Raw genomic sequence first — 16,139 nt, 5'->3', positions numbered from 1 at the left:
GAGTCAACACCCCCGAGTCACACTAACTGCCAGAACGCTCGTAGCACGGGCCGAGGCGGAGGATTAGCAGCAATCTTCCATTCCAGCTTATTAATTAATCAAAAACCCAGACAGAGCTTTAATTCATTTGAAAGCTTGACTCTTAGTCTTGTCCATCCAAATTGTAAGTCCCAAAAACCAGTTTTATTTGTTATTATCTGTCGTCCACCTGGTCGTTACTGTGAGTTTCTCTGTGAATTTTCAGACCTTTTGTCTGACTTAGTGCTTAGCTCAGATAAGATAATTATAGTGGCCGATTTTAACATCCACACAGATGCTGAGAATGACAGCCTCAACACTGCATTTAATCTATTATTAGACTCAATTGGCTTTGCTCAAAATGTAAATGAGTCCACCCACCACTTTAATCATATCTTAGATCTTGTTCTGACTTATGGTATGGAAATTGAAGACTTAACAGTATTCCCTGAAAACTCCCTTCTGTCTGATTATTTCTTGATAACATTTACATTTACTCTGATGGACTACCCAGCAGTGGGGAATAAGGTTCATTACACTAGAAGTCTTTCAGAAAGCGCTGTAACTAGGTTTATGGATATGATTCCTTCTTTATGTTCTCTAATGCCATATACCAAAACAGTGCAGAGTAGCTACCTAAACTCTGTAAGTGAGATAGAGTATCTCGTCAATAGTTTTACATCCTCTTTGAAGACAACTTTGGATGCTGTAGCTCCTCTGAAAAAGAGAGCTTTAAATCAGAAGTGCCTGACTCCGTGGTATAACTCACAAACTCGCAGCTTAAAGCAGATAACCCGTAAGTTGGAGAGGAAATGGCATCTCACTAATTTAGAAGATCTTCACTTAGCCTGGAAAAAGAGTCTGTTGCTTTATAAAAAAAGCCTTCCGTAAAGCTAGGACATCTTACTACTCATCACTAATTGAAGAAAATAAGAACAACCCCAGGTTTATTTTCAGCACTGTAGCCAGGCTGACAAAGAGTCAGAGCTCTATTGAGCCGAGTATTTCTTTAACTTTAACTAGTAATGACTTCATGACTTTCTTTGCTAATAAAATTTTAACTATTAGAGAAAAAATTACTCATAACCATCCCATAAACGTATGCCGGTATTTGGTTAGACTCATTCTCTCCGATTGTTCTGTCCGAGTTATTTTCATTAGTTACTTCCTCCAAACCATCAACATGTCTATTAGACCCCATTCCTACCAGGCTGCTCAAGGAAGCCCTACCATTAATTAATGCTTCGATCTTAAATATGATCAATCTGTCTTTATTAGTTGGCTATGTACCACAGGCTTTTAAGGTGGCAGTAATTAAACCATTACTTAAAAAGCCATCACTTGACCCAGCTATCTTAGCTAATTATAGGCCAATCTCCAACCTTCCTTTTCTCTCAAAAATTCTTGAAAGGGTAGTTGTAAAACAGCTAACTGATCATCTGCAGAGGAATGGTCTATTTGAAGAGTTTCAGTCAGGTTTTAGAATTCATCATAGTAGAGAAACAGCATTAGTGAAGGTTACAAATGATCTTCTTATGGCCTCAGACAGTGGACTCATCTCTGTGCTTGTTCTGTTAGACCTCAGTGCTGCTTTTGATACTGTTGACCATAAAATTTTATTACAGAGATTAGAGCATGCCATAGGTATTAAAGGCACTGCGCTGGTTTGAATCATATTTATCTAATAGATTACAATTTGTTCATGTAAATGGGGAATCTTCTTCACAGACTAAAGTTAATTATGGAGTTCCACAAGGTTCTGTGCTAGGACCAATTTTATTCACTTTATACATGTTTCCCTTAGGCAGTATTATTAGACGGCATTGCTTAAATTTTCATTGTTACGCAGATGATACCCAGCTTTATCTATCCATGAAGCCAGAGGACACACACCAATTAGCTAAACTGCAGGATTGTCTTACAGACATAAAGACATGGATGACCTCTAATTTCCTGCTTTTAAACTCAGATAAAACTGAAGTTATTGTACTTGGCCCCACAAATCTAGGGACCTCATAGTACCATATCACCCCAATAGAGCGCTTCGCTCTCAGACTGCAGGCTTACTTGTAGTTCCTAGGGTTTGTAAGAGTAGAATGGGAGGCAGAGCCTTCAGCTTTCAGGCTCCTCTCCTGTGGAACCAGCTCCCAATTCAGATCAGGGAGACAGACACCCTCTCTACTTTTAAGATTAGGCTTAAAACTTTCCTTTTTGCTAAAGCTTATAGTTAGGGCTGGATCAGGTGACCCTGAACCATCCCTTAGTTATGCTGCTATAGACTTAGACTGCTGGGGGGTTCCCATGATGCACTGAGTGTTTCTTTCTCTTTTTGCTCTGTATGCACCACTCTGCATTTAATCATTAGTGATTGATCTCTGCTCCCCTCCACAGCATGTCTTTTTCCTGGTTCTCTCCCTCAGCCCCAACCAGTCCCAGCAGAAGACTGCCCCTCCCTGAGCCTGGTTCTGCTGGAGGTTTCTTCCTGTTAAAAGGGAGTTTTTCTTTCCCACTGTGGCCAAGTGCTTGCTCACAGATTTGATTTGATTACAGCAGCACTGATCTCTGATCCATTTCAGGGATCTCAGCGGCCGAGTCCAGCACTGGGGTCCAGCAACAGGGTCTGTATGCGTTTATGCACCACACAGCCCATGAACCAAGAACTCCAGGATCCCCTCACTCCTTTCTAATGAACATGTGACAAATTGACATAACTGCCTGCATGGACACTGTGGCTTTCCTCACGACGTGAAATGCAAACGTCTCTTTAAAAACCTTGTGAGCAGCAACTCAGAACTAACAATAAGAACAAAACAGATCAAATCTAGTTTTCCTTCTTTTTCCACCATGAAGATGTAAGAGCCAAAAACTGCACAGTTTCTCCAAACACAGCCACAGAAGCCTGAAACTCCTTCAGAGCTATCTGAGTGCTTTGGTGGCTTCCCTCGCTAGTCTCCTCCTTGAACCGTCACTCAGGTTTTGGGAAATGCCAGCAGCAGATACATTTTGACCGTGGAGCACCTTACTGTTTATATTTCATGATGTTCAAGGGAAATTAAGGCCAAGAAAATGTTCATGTGTTCGCCTCACTTGTGTAAAGAAAACTGGCTGTAAAAGTGATGATTTGTATTAATATTCACTCTTACATTTTGCTTGGCCTCTGAAAATGGAGGAACTGTGTACAAAAATGGTTGATTTTTTTTTTAAACCCTTTGAATTAAAGCTGAAACTCAACATACAGTACAAGAAGATCTGGACCGTTTCACTTCAGCTCTACTGTGGAGAAAAAAAAAAAAAAACTGTCAAAATACTTATGGACCAAAGTTGAAGGTGTCTGACCTTAATGGTAAAGATGAGGACTCGACCACGGGTCACCATGTTGAGGAAGAGGATCATGGCTTCATCCTCATGGGGTGAGTAGGTGTCAAATATTCTCTTCGCCATCACATGACCCTGAAAACAAAACACCACATGAATAATACAAAACAGCTCTGATCCACAGCGAAGCGTCGCCCCACTGGGTCAACCACGGGGACGAGCAGAGCTCAGGGAAGCTGACCACTCCCCACATTTAAAAAAAAAAAAAAATCCAAACAAACAGGCCAAGTGGTTAGTGCTTCTTTTGTGGCGTTAAAATTTGTGCTGCTATGGTTTTAGAGATATTAAAGTATTTTGGATTTTTTTTTTAGGTCATTCTGAGGTCAAGTGTACTGTGAGCAGCTGGTTGTCACACGGTCACTTTTTTTGTCCAAGGGGGGGGGGGAATTCCTCCACTCTCTCCCCTCCTTTGAAATCCTCCGTCTGACCTTTTTTTTTTCTTATTTCAGTGTGTGTGTGTGCGCGCGCTGGTCTGAGCCTCAGCATTTACGTAGCCTCACTCACACACACATTTCCATTTTGTTTCACACTGCGGCGAGCTGCGTGGTACAAGGAAGACCGAGCCACAGCTTTCGTTTTTTCTACACTCTGCCTCTACAAGTTCTTTCATTTTTGACACGTGACAACGGCGGACATCAAACACACTACATCTCACACTTATGGTACCATCAACATGACACAACCAAACTATTTAAATAAATCTGCATATTGAGATGGAGGTGTGGACAGGGAGGAGTTTGGTACTTCTGCATGTCCAGAAGTACTAAACTCCACATCTGGATGTTTTTGTGCTTACTCCAGTTTCTGGGTTTTTGCATACGCCAAGTATCAGTAGGAAATCCACGCAAGTCTTTGTACATGAGGCCTCTGGTCTTTATAGAAGAACTAAGTGCTATGGAGGCCTTGAGACACATTGGTGCTGGTGCTCATCTTTAGATTCTGTAGCATGAAGCAGATGAGAGTCTACGACTCCTCCTGGATGGGACACCAGTCCAAAGCAGGTTACTTCCCCAGGCGAGGCTGGGTGGATGAAGTACATGTTTCTTGTCCAAGGACACAGACAGCTAGCATGAGTGGGAATTGAATCCATTGTTATATAAGGGCAGGCCGGCTCCTAAGCCACTGAGCTACCTGGTCCTTACAAAAATAAAATAAGATTATCTATTTTGAGTGAAATATTTTATTGTGACAGATTTTTTCAGCTCCATCATCCAGCCCCAGTACCAAAAGGGGGTTTTCTGCAGGCTGGAAGACCACCATCACTCCCGGGTGCAGTTTAATATCATACAGAGGATGCTAAACTGCACATTTTAGCATATCTAAGCTTTTAAAAACATCAAAAATGTATGATTAGCTTTTCTTACAAGAACCATCATTTCCAGGAAGTTTGTTCAAAATAAACCACATTTTTGTGGCCAATGCAACATGTGTGCGGCACAATTACTAAAACCTCACAGCACAGAAGACAACCAAGAAGCTTGTTCTTACTGTAGCCTGGTTGAGAACGATGACGTGGATGCCTCTGCCCTGCTCGCGCACATCATCCTCCAGCACCTGCAGGACCACAAACAACACCAAGACCCGATAAATATTACCACCAACAACGGAGTGAGCAAAAGAAAATCACTTATTGCTACAGAAACTGAAAACAAATATATAGGGCATTGTTCAGCCTCGATTATACTCGTAGAGACACTGAGGCAGGGATTCAAACCTGGGGACACTGCTGGAAACTCCTTGGTAAAAAAAAAAAAAAAAAAAACCGAGGCAGGGAGCTTTTGTTAAAAAAAAATAAATAAAATAAAATTCAGTCTCTGAACCAATTTTGAATTTTAATATCAGCAAACAGACAAAGCAACAAGAATAAGAAGATTGTATTAATCCAGAAGGAAACTGACATCAGGGCTAGTTTATGTTTAACTGTCTGGGGTATAAGTGCCCATTGTTTTACTACTTCTGTTTTACCCTTAAAAGGTTTATACTTTGCCTTGTTTGGTGTCTTTTTCCAGCACAACCTCACCTGTGTGACTTTACAGTTTTTGTTTCATACTGTATCAACATTAGTAAGTCCCTTCGGCTGCTCCCTTGTTTGCACTCGGGGTCGCCACAGCAAATCCAAGGTGGATCTGCATGTTGAATTGGCACAAGTTTTACACCGGATGCCCTTCCTGACGCAACTCCACATTACATGGAGAAATGTGGTGGGATTTGAACCCGGAACCTTCTGAACTGAAACCAAGCGCATTAACCACTTGGCCACCACCCCTGTTTTCATACTGTATCAACACAATGGACCTAAATTCACACAAACACAATCAGAGTAGAAAAAAGTTTGATTTTTTTTGACTGATATCTGGGTGGAATAGTACTTGATGAGCTGGTCGGACAGGTCGACTCTACCCATGTTTTGAAAATGCAGGAGCACAGACACCTCCCATGTGTCCATCCACTTCACAAACACCAGAGCCCCCTCTCTGATCCATCTCACAGATCCTCTTGCACAGTTTGTGTTGAGAGCATTTGCCCTCCCTCTGGGGAATCCTCTTTTCTCCCTGTAGGCACCACATGTGCCAAACTTCAGTTTGGCCAGCTCATGAACAGTTTGGGACTTGTATAAAGACTGTCCATGTAAATATGGTACCCAGTACCAAGAGAGGATGGGTGAACCAGATTCATGACCCCATCATAAGACAGCCCATGTTCTCTTGTGGTCACAGTCTTGCCAGTGTAGATGGTAAACCTGATTGTGTAGCCACTGCTAACTCTGCCAACACAAAAAGCTTCAAGCCCCATTTGGTCAGCTTGTCCTTCATATAGTGTCATCCCAGTTTTTGCCTTCATTGCCACCAGCCTTTCATCCAGTGCCAGCTTCCTCCTCGGGTGGTAAGAAGCCTGGCAGGCACTGAGGAGCTCATCATGAAGAGGCCTGACTCTAAATGCTTTGTCATGGCCTGGTGTTCCCTTTATTCTATCTTTTTTTTCCATCCTGATCTGGATCACTGAGATAGATGTTCCACAATATGGACCTAAAGCTGTCTCTGATCATTACTTCATCTGGAAGGGGTACAGACAAAATAGGATTCTGTTTCCAGTAGTCCTGGAGACTTGGCAGCGACAGCAATGACATGTACATCAGAAGCCCCCCCCCCCCCAAAAAATAAAAAAAACTTGTACAGATCTTCCATCTCAATGTCAGTCCATTTGTACTTTTCCCCCTAATTCTTTGGTTTTTGCAGCATTTTTGTTGGTGTTGATTGTCCTGACTGTCAGTGGAAAAAAAAAAAAAAAAGATCTTTTGGACTCTGAGGGGGAAAGTGCCTCTACCTGGACTCCTGGCCCGTATCCACGACACAACTCAAAGGCCTCTTAAAGAGATCTTGACTTGGCCTAAAATTTTAACTTCCTACATTTAAGGCTAAGTTAAAATTTCATAGCTTAAGACAGATCCAAGAGGTGTCAAAATTAAATGATTTGTTAAACAGCTTGTAAATGTTTAACTCAGAAAACAGAAAAAGAGCGCAGTGATCATCAGATTATTAAGTTTTCTGTTCAATGCATTGATCAGTTTAACTCACCGTTGTGCCATCCACGGCCACATAGACTTTGGAGCGGCTGGAGTAAACCTCGATGTCCAGGACCTTACGGCCACCGGCCGGCTTGCGCGGCATCTGCATGTTGGGAATGGAATCGTCTGAAAGAGCAGCCAAAGAGGGAAAAAAGAGAAACATGACCAAGTTGCCATTTTCAGTGACGGCAGAGGCTGTGAAAATATCAAACCAAAACTACATCTCCATCAGTCCAACAGACGGAGTGTGTATTTCCAAAAAAAAAAAAAAAAAAAAGACATTCTCCTTGACCGGTTTTCACATTAAAGATGAGATTTTTTTTTTAAATCAATCTGAATGAATCTTCTAACTTAAACTGAAGAAAAACAACAAAATCATGTGTTGGCATGATTTTGTTGTTTGCCTCTGGGAGCAGCTCATCTTTATAACTGCTCTCATACGGACTTTAAGCATGACCATGATTTCAGGGGTTGCTATGGAGACGGGAAATAAAAATTAAGAAACATTTGCTTGACACTGACAAAGAGGAGCCCTGTGACAGACTGGCGTCCTGTCCAGGGCGAGCCCCCCCTCACGCCCTGTGACTGCTGACATAGGTTCCACCCCCATGACCCTTAATTGGAGTAAGCAGGTATAGATAATAGATGGATGATGAAGAAGAGTAATGGAGCAGTCAACTATTTTAAAACACCTGCAACTTTTCCAAGTTTGAGTTTTGAACTCTTAAAATATTAAGCCAACCTTCAGTGCAAGAAGAAATCAATTTTAAATGATTTTTTTTTTGCTTTGTCAATTGATTACAGTCAGCTTTGTGTTTTGTTTTTTGTTTAATTAGTTTTACCGTCATAATCACAGCATAAACACATTTACGCCAGACAGCTTCATAAAGTAAAACGCTGCATTTAGTCTTGTGCTGCAGCATCTTCACTGGTGACTCTTCTTGTGTCCAAGATGAGCTTAACGTTGATGATGATGGTTATCAGCAAAAACAGGACGGCACAGGCCTGCAGGACCAGAACATTTTCATGTCAGTTTCTACACAACGCTAACCACTGGAACGCCAGCACCCTATTTAGCCGTGGCGCTCTGATCATTTCCTCCATCTTTTATGATGAAATAATGCTGAATTTATGTGGAAATGATTTTTGTACAAAAGCTTCAGATCTGAGATAGATGATGACTGGAGGCAGTTTGAAGCAGAAATGAGGTGATAGTCAGTGAACCGCGGCTAATGACGCATGTGCAGTGAAGGCAGGGTGGACCGATTTTTAGGGGGACCATGCAGTCGGTGACACCGGTATCGGGATCGTCTTCCGATACAGACATAATTAATAACCCGTGATGTTTTCTGATACGTGAGGAGCCACTGTGAATCCTCTCAACTGCTGCTCTCTGCTTTGTCTGCTGCCAAGCGTGAGGAGGGGAGGTTTCTGAAGCCAAGCTGTTTGAGAGAGCTCTCTTCTGCAGTGTTCTAGCTGCCGGTGGCGGCAAATTTCACCCCAGTTCTCAGGTTCAAAGTGTCTGTTCGTCGAGAACAGATTTTCTGAAATACGAACTGAATTGTTGCTGAAAAGTTAGCTGCTTCAGCATCCCGAGGCTGTGAAACGCCAACTCAGAGCGCAGCTGAAGAGGACAGCCGAACAGAGTTTCTGTCCGCTGATGGAAAAATGGGAAAAAAATCTCCATTAAAATCCTGCGTGTGATCGTCGGTGATGATAAATTTAGAAATTTATGGTTTATTTGACAGTTGAAAGGCTTCATGTTTCCAAAAGGTTCAAAGTTTGCGCAGCACAAAGAGAGAGAGAGAGAGAGAGAGATCTTTTCTCTTTAACTTTATAAAAATAAGGCTATAAAAGTCTATAAAATGACTTAATTCTTTTACCAAAACATCAAATCGCAGCTTTCATCTTAGATGCACCTTCTGGCAAATTGTAGTTGAACTTTCAGGTCTCCTTTTTAAGAAAATCGTCATATAAAATCAGCAATAATGATAATAATAGTAATGATAATATTAAAGCAAACAGGTCTCTGGTATCAGATTGCAAAAGTATCGATATCGGTAGATATGCAAATTCAGGTATCGGGATTGAAAGTGAAAAATTGTGGATCAGTGCATCACTAGTTTAGAACTGGTTACAATCAGCACGAAATAAATAAAACTAAAGTTATTGTACTTGGCCCCACAAATCTTAGAAACATGGTGTCTAACCAGATCCTTACTCTGGATGGCATTACCCTGACCTCTAGTAATACTGTGAGAAATCTTGGAGTCATTTTTGATCAGGATATGTCCTTCAATGTGCATATTAAGCAAATATGTAGGACTGCTTTTTTGCATTTGCGCAATATCTCTAAAATTAGAAAGGTCTGGTCTCAGAGTGATGCTGAAAAACTAATTCATGCATTTATTTCCTCTAGGCTGGACTATTGTAATTCATTATTATCAGGTTGTCCTAAAAGTTCTGTTATGTGTCGGACGCAGCCCGGAGAACCGACCAGCGTTTGAAGGACCCAGTATAAAATAAGCAGAGCACAGTACAAAGGATAACTGAGTTTAATGAACATAACAGTGCTGTGAAAAATATAAAAGTGCGCGGTCTGGCGTGGTGGATTGCGGTGCGCTCCCAGCAGCGCTAACGGTCCGGAGCCAGAACTGGTTCGGACCCAAGGACCCCGCCGACACCCCCCAGGTGGCCGCGACAAACCGAGTCTGTGAAAGAAGGAATCATTATGTGAGTCCACACTCAACACACAGAGAGACCACTCAAAGGTGTACAAACAGCAAACACTTCCTGGCTCAATTGCAAATCAGCTTCCCACCCTGCAGGCATAGAACACCCTGTTCACAAAACTCCACTGCAGTGGAAGCCGATTTAAACGACCAACATACAGCTCAATATAATAAGGTGTGAGGGACACCACATTTACTGACTGTATAAATGTTAGTCACAAAATCTAACGTACCTCAGGAAGTGTGCTGACGAGCGTGAGACCTCACCCTCTCCTCTTTCACAGACCATGCATCAAACCTGGACGTTCTCTGCATCCACTGATGATGAGATGGCTCCCGAGACGACGATCTCACCCGTCTGGTCACAAGGTCGAGTCTCTGGCAAATACACACTGTGTACTCCAGTCTTAAATGCCACCATGTTCCAATCCATTGTAGATGCACCACAGCTGTGAGTCCTGACGAGCCGCAGGTGATCAGCCTCAGGTGATCAGGGTGAGGTCCTGATAAACTCAGCTACACAGCCACTCAGTCCCAAATGCAAGCCACCTGGAAGGAAAAACAAAAGACAGGACAAAAGACAGAAACAAAAAGGCAGCCAGGCCCCCCCAGCCATACAACAGTACCCCACCCTCACGGGAAGCCTCCCGGCGACCACACAAACCTGGCCCAGGAGAAACACCCCCCTCCAGGGACCGTGGCTGGAAACCGTATCCGCCTTCGTCTTCCAACAGAATGGTTGATGTCCTCTCCTCTGGCTGCATCTTTGCCTTTGTTTCTGTCAGTCACTTAGCACAGGTGTGGCCAGGAGTTCTTAAACCTGTGCGGTCAGCCTTTGTCCAACCATATTCAGTCTGATTAGTCATAAAACAAAAAAGACAAACATAAACAACCAAACCACCCCCCCCCCCCCCCCCCCAGAGGACCGTTCCATCAAACCCCGGGAAGGGGAGAAAAGAAAAACAACCCAAACTTAAGCTAACAAATAAAAACACTAACACCCCCCCCCCTCCCCAGAGGACTGTTCCATCAAACCCCGGGAAGGGGAGAAAAGAAAAACAACCCAAACTTAAGCTAACAAATAAAAACACTAACACCCCCCCCCCCCAACGACATGTAGGGACCAACACCCCCCAGAGGACATCCCGCCAGCACCATGAGTAATAACCACAGCCGAGGTCCCTCTGGGATCCAATTTCACCCACGGGGACTCCCAGCGCCTCCCAGAGGACCATTCCATCAACCCCAGGAGACGCCTCCCCTCATGACCAACGGACCCAGCCCCGGCCGTCTAAGGCTAGATGGACCCACAGCCCTTCCCCCCCCCAGAGGACACCACAGTCAAACCCTGAGGGCGGAAACTGGGGGGAAAAACAAAAGGAGAAAAAAAAAGCATACAAACAAAACAACCCCAACCCCACCCCCTTGGCGCAGTGGAAACTGGAAGCACGTCCAGTGTCACCAACCGTGACTATACCCCAGAAGCCAACCGGGAGGAGTGGAACAGCGGTTATGGCAGACGGCACAAAACGGCGCCACTCCTCCGACTTCCAAACCAGCCACCAGCTGCGGGTATATCCCACTGCCCCAAACCTCAGCCACGCCAATGGCAGACGGCTCAAAGGCGCGCTGAAGCCGGAGGTGGAACAGGGAATCAACAAACAAACCCCCCCCCCCCCCCCCCCAGGTGCAGAGGTTACCTGGGAAACGCCCAGCATAACCAAACTGCACCACTCCAGCAACGCCGACTCTACGGCTCACCCGGCTGGAGCCAGAGGAGAAGAGAGGGCATAACAAAAAACAAAACAAAAAAAAGAAAAAAGAAAAAAAACAACCCAATTACCCCCATCACCCCCCAGGGGACCGTCCCATCAAACCCTGGGAGGTGAAACTAAAAGAAATAAAAAGAAAGACTAACAGACTAACATAAAGTTGCTTGGGCCCTTTTTGTGCTCCAAACAGACTGCAGGGACACGACCCCAGACACTAATAGTGTAAAAAAAAAAAAAAAAAAAAAACCCACACAAAAACCAACTCAAAAAACACCCACACAAAATGAACTAACACAAAACAAACAAGTGATTTATACCGTCAAGCTCAAACAAATGGAACACACCTGTTCCAACTTAAGAGCTTGACGGTAATGTGACTCAGTCACCAACAGAGGGAGCCAGAGTGCTAAAAATGAAAAACCCCCTTTGGTGACAGAGAAAACAAACGAGCTGCTTTTCTGTGCGCAGCTGAGTGCAACACACAACCAAAAATGTGATTCAACTAAATAACACCGGAGCTGACACAACAGACACAGTAGCTATCATTACCCGGGGAAACGGGGCTACGACTGTAACACAGGAAGCACCGCGACCCGTGTCACAGAGCTCCGCCGTGCGCATTCACCCATTACAGACCCACTCCTGCAGCTCCCGTTCAAACTTCTTATCCGGTCGAAGTGCGACGCGAAGCCGTCGCCAGTCACACTCCACCACGACCCACGGATAAGGCACAAACACAGGAACACGGCTGCACGAGCGCTCAAATCAGTATTCAGTAATGGGTTCTCCAACGCGCACCATCCGGGCGGAGAGCACCCGCAACTGATCCGGATAACTTCTGAACGTCTGCTGCCGCCTTCCTGGCGCGTTACCGTCTCTGCTACCGCTGGGTCCGTGATGTATGGCCAGAGACTACTGTTATGTGTCGGACGCAGCCCGGAGAACCGACCAGCATTTGAAGGACCCAGTATAAAATAAGCAGAGCACGGTACAAAGGATAACTGAGTTTAATGAACATAACATGTGAGTTATGTGAGTCCACACTCAACACACAGAGAGACCACTCAAAGGTGTACAAACACCAAACACTTCCTGGCTCAATTGCAAATCAGCTTCCCACCCTGCAGGCATAGAACACCCTGTTCACAAAACTCCACTGCAGTGGAAGCCGATTTAAACGACCAACATACAGCTCAATATAATAAGGTGTGAGGGACATCACATTTACTGACTGTATAAATGTTAGTCACAAAATCTAACGTACCTCAGGAAGTGTGCTGACGAGCGTGAGACCTCACCCTCTCCTCTTTCACAGACCATGCATCAAACCTGGACGTTCTCTGCATCCACTGATGATGAGATGGCTCCTGAGACGACGATCTCACCCGTCTGGTCACAAGGTCGAGTCTCTGGCAAATACACACTGTGTACTCCAGTCTTAAATGCCACCATGTTCCAATCCATTGTAGATGCACCACAGCTGTGAGTCCTGACGAGCCGCAGGTGATCAGCCTCAGGTGATCAGGGTGAGGTCCTGATAAACTCAGCTACACAGCCACTCAGTCCCAAATGCAAGCCACCTGGAAGGAAAAACAAAAGACAGGACAAAAGACAGAAACAAAAAGGCAGCCAGGCCCCCCAGCCATACAACAAGTTCCCTGAAAAGCCTTCAGTTAATTCAAAATGCTGCAGCTAGAGTACTGACGGGGACTAGAAGGAGAGAGCATATTTCACCCATATTGGCCTCTCTTCATTGGCTTCCTGTTAATTGTAGAATAGAATTTAAAATTCTTCTTCTTACTTATAAGGTTTTGAATAATCAGGTCCCATCTTATCTTAGGGACCTCATAGTACCATAATCACCCCAATAGAGCACTTCGCTCTCAGACTGCAGGCTTACTTGTAGTTCCTAGGATTTTTAAGAGTAGAATGGGAGGCAGAGCCTTCAGCTTTCAGGCTCCTCTCCTGTGGAACCAGCTCCCAATTTGGATCAGGGAGACAGACACCCTCTCTACTTTTAAGATTAGGCTTAAAACTTTCCTTTTTGCTAAAGCTTATAGTTAGGGCTGGATCAGGTGACCCTGAACCATCCCTTAGTTATGCTGCTATAGACTTAGACTGCTGGGGGGTTCCCATGATGCACTGAGTGTCTCTTTCTCTTTTTGCTCTGTATGCACCACTCTGCATTTAATCATTAGTGATTGATCTCTGCTCCCCTCCACAGCATGTCTTTTTCCTGATTCTCTCCCCTCAGCCCCAACCAGTCCCAGCAGAAGACTGCCCCTCCCTGAGCCTGGTTCTGCTGGAGGTTTCTTCCTGTTAAAAGGGAGTTTTTCCTTCCCACTGTCGCCAAGTGCTTGCTCACAGGGAGTCGTTTTGACCGTTGGGGGTTTTCCGTAATTATTGTATGGCTTTGCCTTACAATATAAAGCGCCTTGGGGCAGCTGTTTGTTGTGATTTGGTGCTATATAAATAAAACTGATTTGATTCTACCCAAAACCAAACCACTTTAAACTAGTTCAGTTTGGATGAGTCGTGGACAAATGCAATTACATCACTATTTTGGCAATTTATTTTCTTTAGTGTAAGGTTCACTGCACCTATATTTTATCTTATTTCAAACTTCTTGTTTTCATTACCAAAAGGATCATCAGCAAACAGCAGCAGCTTCTATTTAATTTTACTGTACTTAGTTTTAAGTGCAAAGACTTATTTCACCTTTGAAACAAAGACAGGCTCCCCAAAGATTTTTGATAAATTTGACCTTTATTTTTGAGATGTTCCACTCCCAGGTATGACGGCATTTTAGGGCCACATTGAGTTTTTGGGGTTTTTTTAGACTTGAGAATAAAGTTGCAGTTGTATGACAAAAAAAAAACTTGTAGTTTTATGAGAAAAAACTCGTAATACTACAAGAATAAAGTCATAATATTATGAGAAAAAAAACTTGTAATATAATGAGAGTAAACTGAAGTTATATGAGGTCTGTTAGAAAAGTATCTGACCTTTTTATTTTTTTCAAAAACCTGATGGATTTGAATCACGTGTGCTTGCATGAGCAAACCTTGAACCTTCATGCGCATGCGTGATTTTTTCACGCCTGTCGGTTGCATCATTTGCTTGTAAGCAGCCTTTGTGTGAGGATGGGTGGAGTCTCTCGTCGTTTTTTCTTTGCAAGGAAATGGCGGAACGACTGGAGCGCGACTGCATCAAATTTTGCCAGAAACTGGGGACAGCCAGGTGGAAACCATGCAGCCCTCACGTCTTCCTTGCTAATCTCTTTTACTTCCTGATTTACTCTCACCACATCATCCAGCCTTTTCTCTCGCTCATTTTCTTTATTCATCAACTCTTCAAAATATTCCCTCCACCTTCTCAGCACACACTCCTCACTTGTCAGCACATTACCATGTGCATCTTTTACCACCCTAACCTGCTGCACATCCTTTCCAGCTCTGTCCCTTTGTCTGGCCAATCGGTACAAGTCCTTTTCGCCTTCCTTACTATTCAGTTTCTTGTACAGCTCGCAATATGCCTTTTCCTTTGCTTTTGCCACTTCTCTTCTCACCTTATGCCGCATCTCCTTGTACTCCTGTCTACTTTCTTCATCTCTCTGACTATCCCAAAACTTTTTCGCCAACCTCTTTCTCCTTATGCTTTCCTGGACCTCTTCATTCCACCACCAAGTCTCCTTGTCTTCCTTCCACTGTCCAGATGTCATACCCAGTACTGCCCTAGCTGTCTCCCTCACCACATCTGCAGTACATCCCCCCCCCCCCCCGTGTCTCTCCACTCCCCTCAATAGCCCCCAGTGCAATGTTTGTGCATTGCTATGCACACAGACTGAATCTGGTTCTGTCTCAGGGGGCTAAATGCTTATCTGAGTGCAGAATATTTTTTGCATCACTCTCTGGGTTTGCCACATTTTTCTCAAAATCCACAAAAAGGATGACTTTTCTTGAGTCTGCAGGCTGCTCAAGGTTGCCCAGAAATGCTCCTACTCAACAAACACAGAGAAATTGGCACATTAGACTGTGCCAATTTCTCTGTGTTTGTTATTGCGGTAGTCATTAAAACCAGAAATTTGTTCTTGAAAATAGCTGTTGTGAGTTAATTTGTGGGATTGTGGGTGTTCTGGACGAAGTTAGTGTTTTGGAGGTGGAGGTGGTGGCCACGTTAGTGTGCGCGGAGGGGGGCACGCAGGGGGTTTCGCCCGGGGAGTAAATCACTCCAGGACCGCCACTGCTACAGCAATTATTCACAGTATATACAAATGTACGTATATATAGTGTGAATAATCACGCTGTGTGTCTACAGCATGATTATTATTAGTGGATGAAATACTTATTTTCCCCACTAGGCTTGTGTGTCATACAATCACATTGACAAAGTGAGGAATCTTGGGGTAATTTTTGATCCCACATTGTCACTTGACATCCACATTAGAGATATTATGAGGACTGCTTTCTTCCACCTGAGAAATATAGTGAAGATTTGTCCCATCCTGTGTATAGGTGATGTTGAGACCCTGATTCATGTATTTGTCTCTTCCAGACTGGACTGCTGCAATATTCACCTTAGTATTTTTTCTGCTTTCCTGTTGATTTGCTACTGATGAATTATACTTTAGGTGTAGTTTATCCAGCCGACTGATTCTGCTCTTTTTCTCTCTGTCCG

At 43.9% G+C, this 16,139-nt stretch overlaps 1 protein-coding gene across 1 annotated transcript in view; it reads right to left on the bottom strand.

Moving 5' to 3' along the window:
• Positions 1–7,106, bottom strand: part of LOC117519431 (protein O-linked-mannose beta-1,2-N-acetylglucosaminyltransferase 1-like) — a 48,341-nt gene extending 41,235 nt beyond the window's left edge. Inside the window, exons 1-3 of the mRNA XM_034180778.1 lie at positions 6,969–7,106; positions 4,882–4,947; positions 3,355–3,468 (exon numbers count right to left, since the gene is read on the bottom strand). Coding sequence (XP_034036669.1) covers positions 3,355–3,468; positions 4,882–4,947; positions 6,969–7,067 — 279 coding nt within the window. The 5' untranslated portion in view covers positions 7,068–7,106. The remainder of the gene's footprint in view (positions 1–3,354; positions 3,469–4,881; positions 4,948–6,968) is intronic.
• Between the last annotated feature and the right edge of the window lie 9,033 nt (positions 7,107–16,139).

Source organism: Thalassophryne amazonica, chromosome 10, assembly GCF_902500255.1.
Source record: "Thalassophryne amazonica chromosome 10, fThaAma1.1, whole genome shotgun sequence".
Classification (NCBI taxonomy): Eukaryota; Metazoa; Chordata; class Actinopteri; order Batrachoidiformes; family Batrachoididae; genus Thalassophryne; species Thalassophryne amazonica.
The sequence above is the reverse complement of the archived record's forward strand: the minus strand, read 5'-3'. Positions and strand labels throughout refer to the sequence as shown.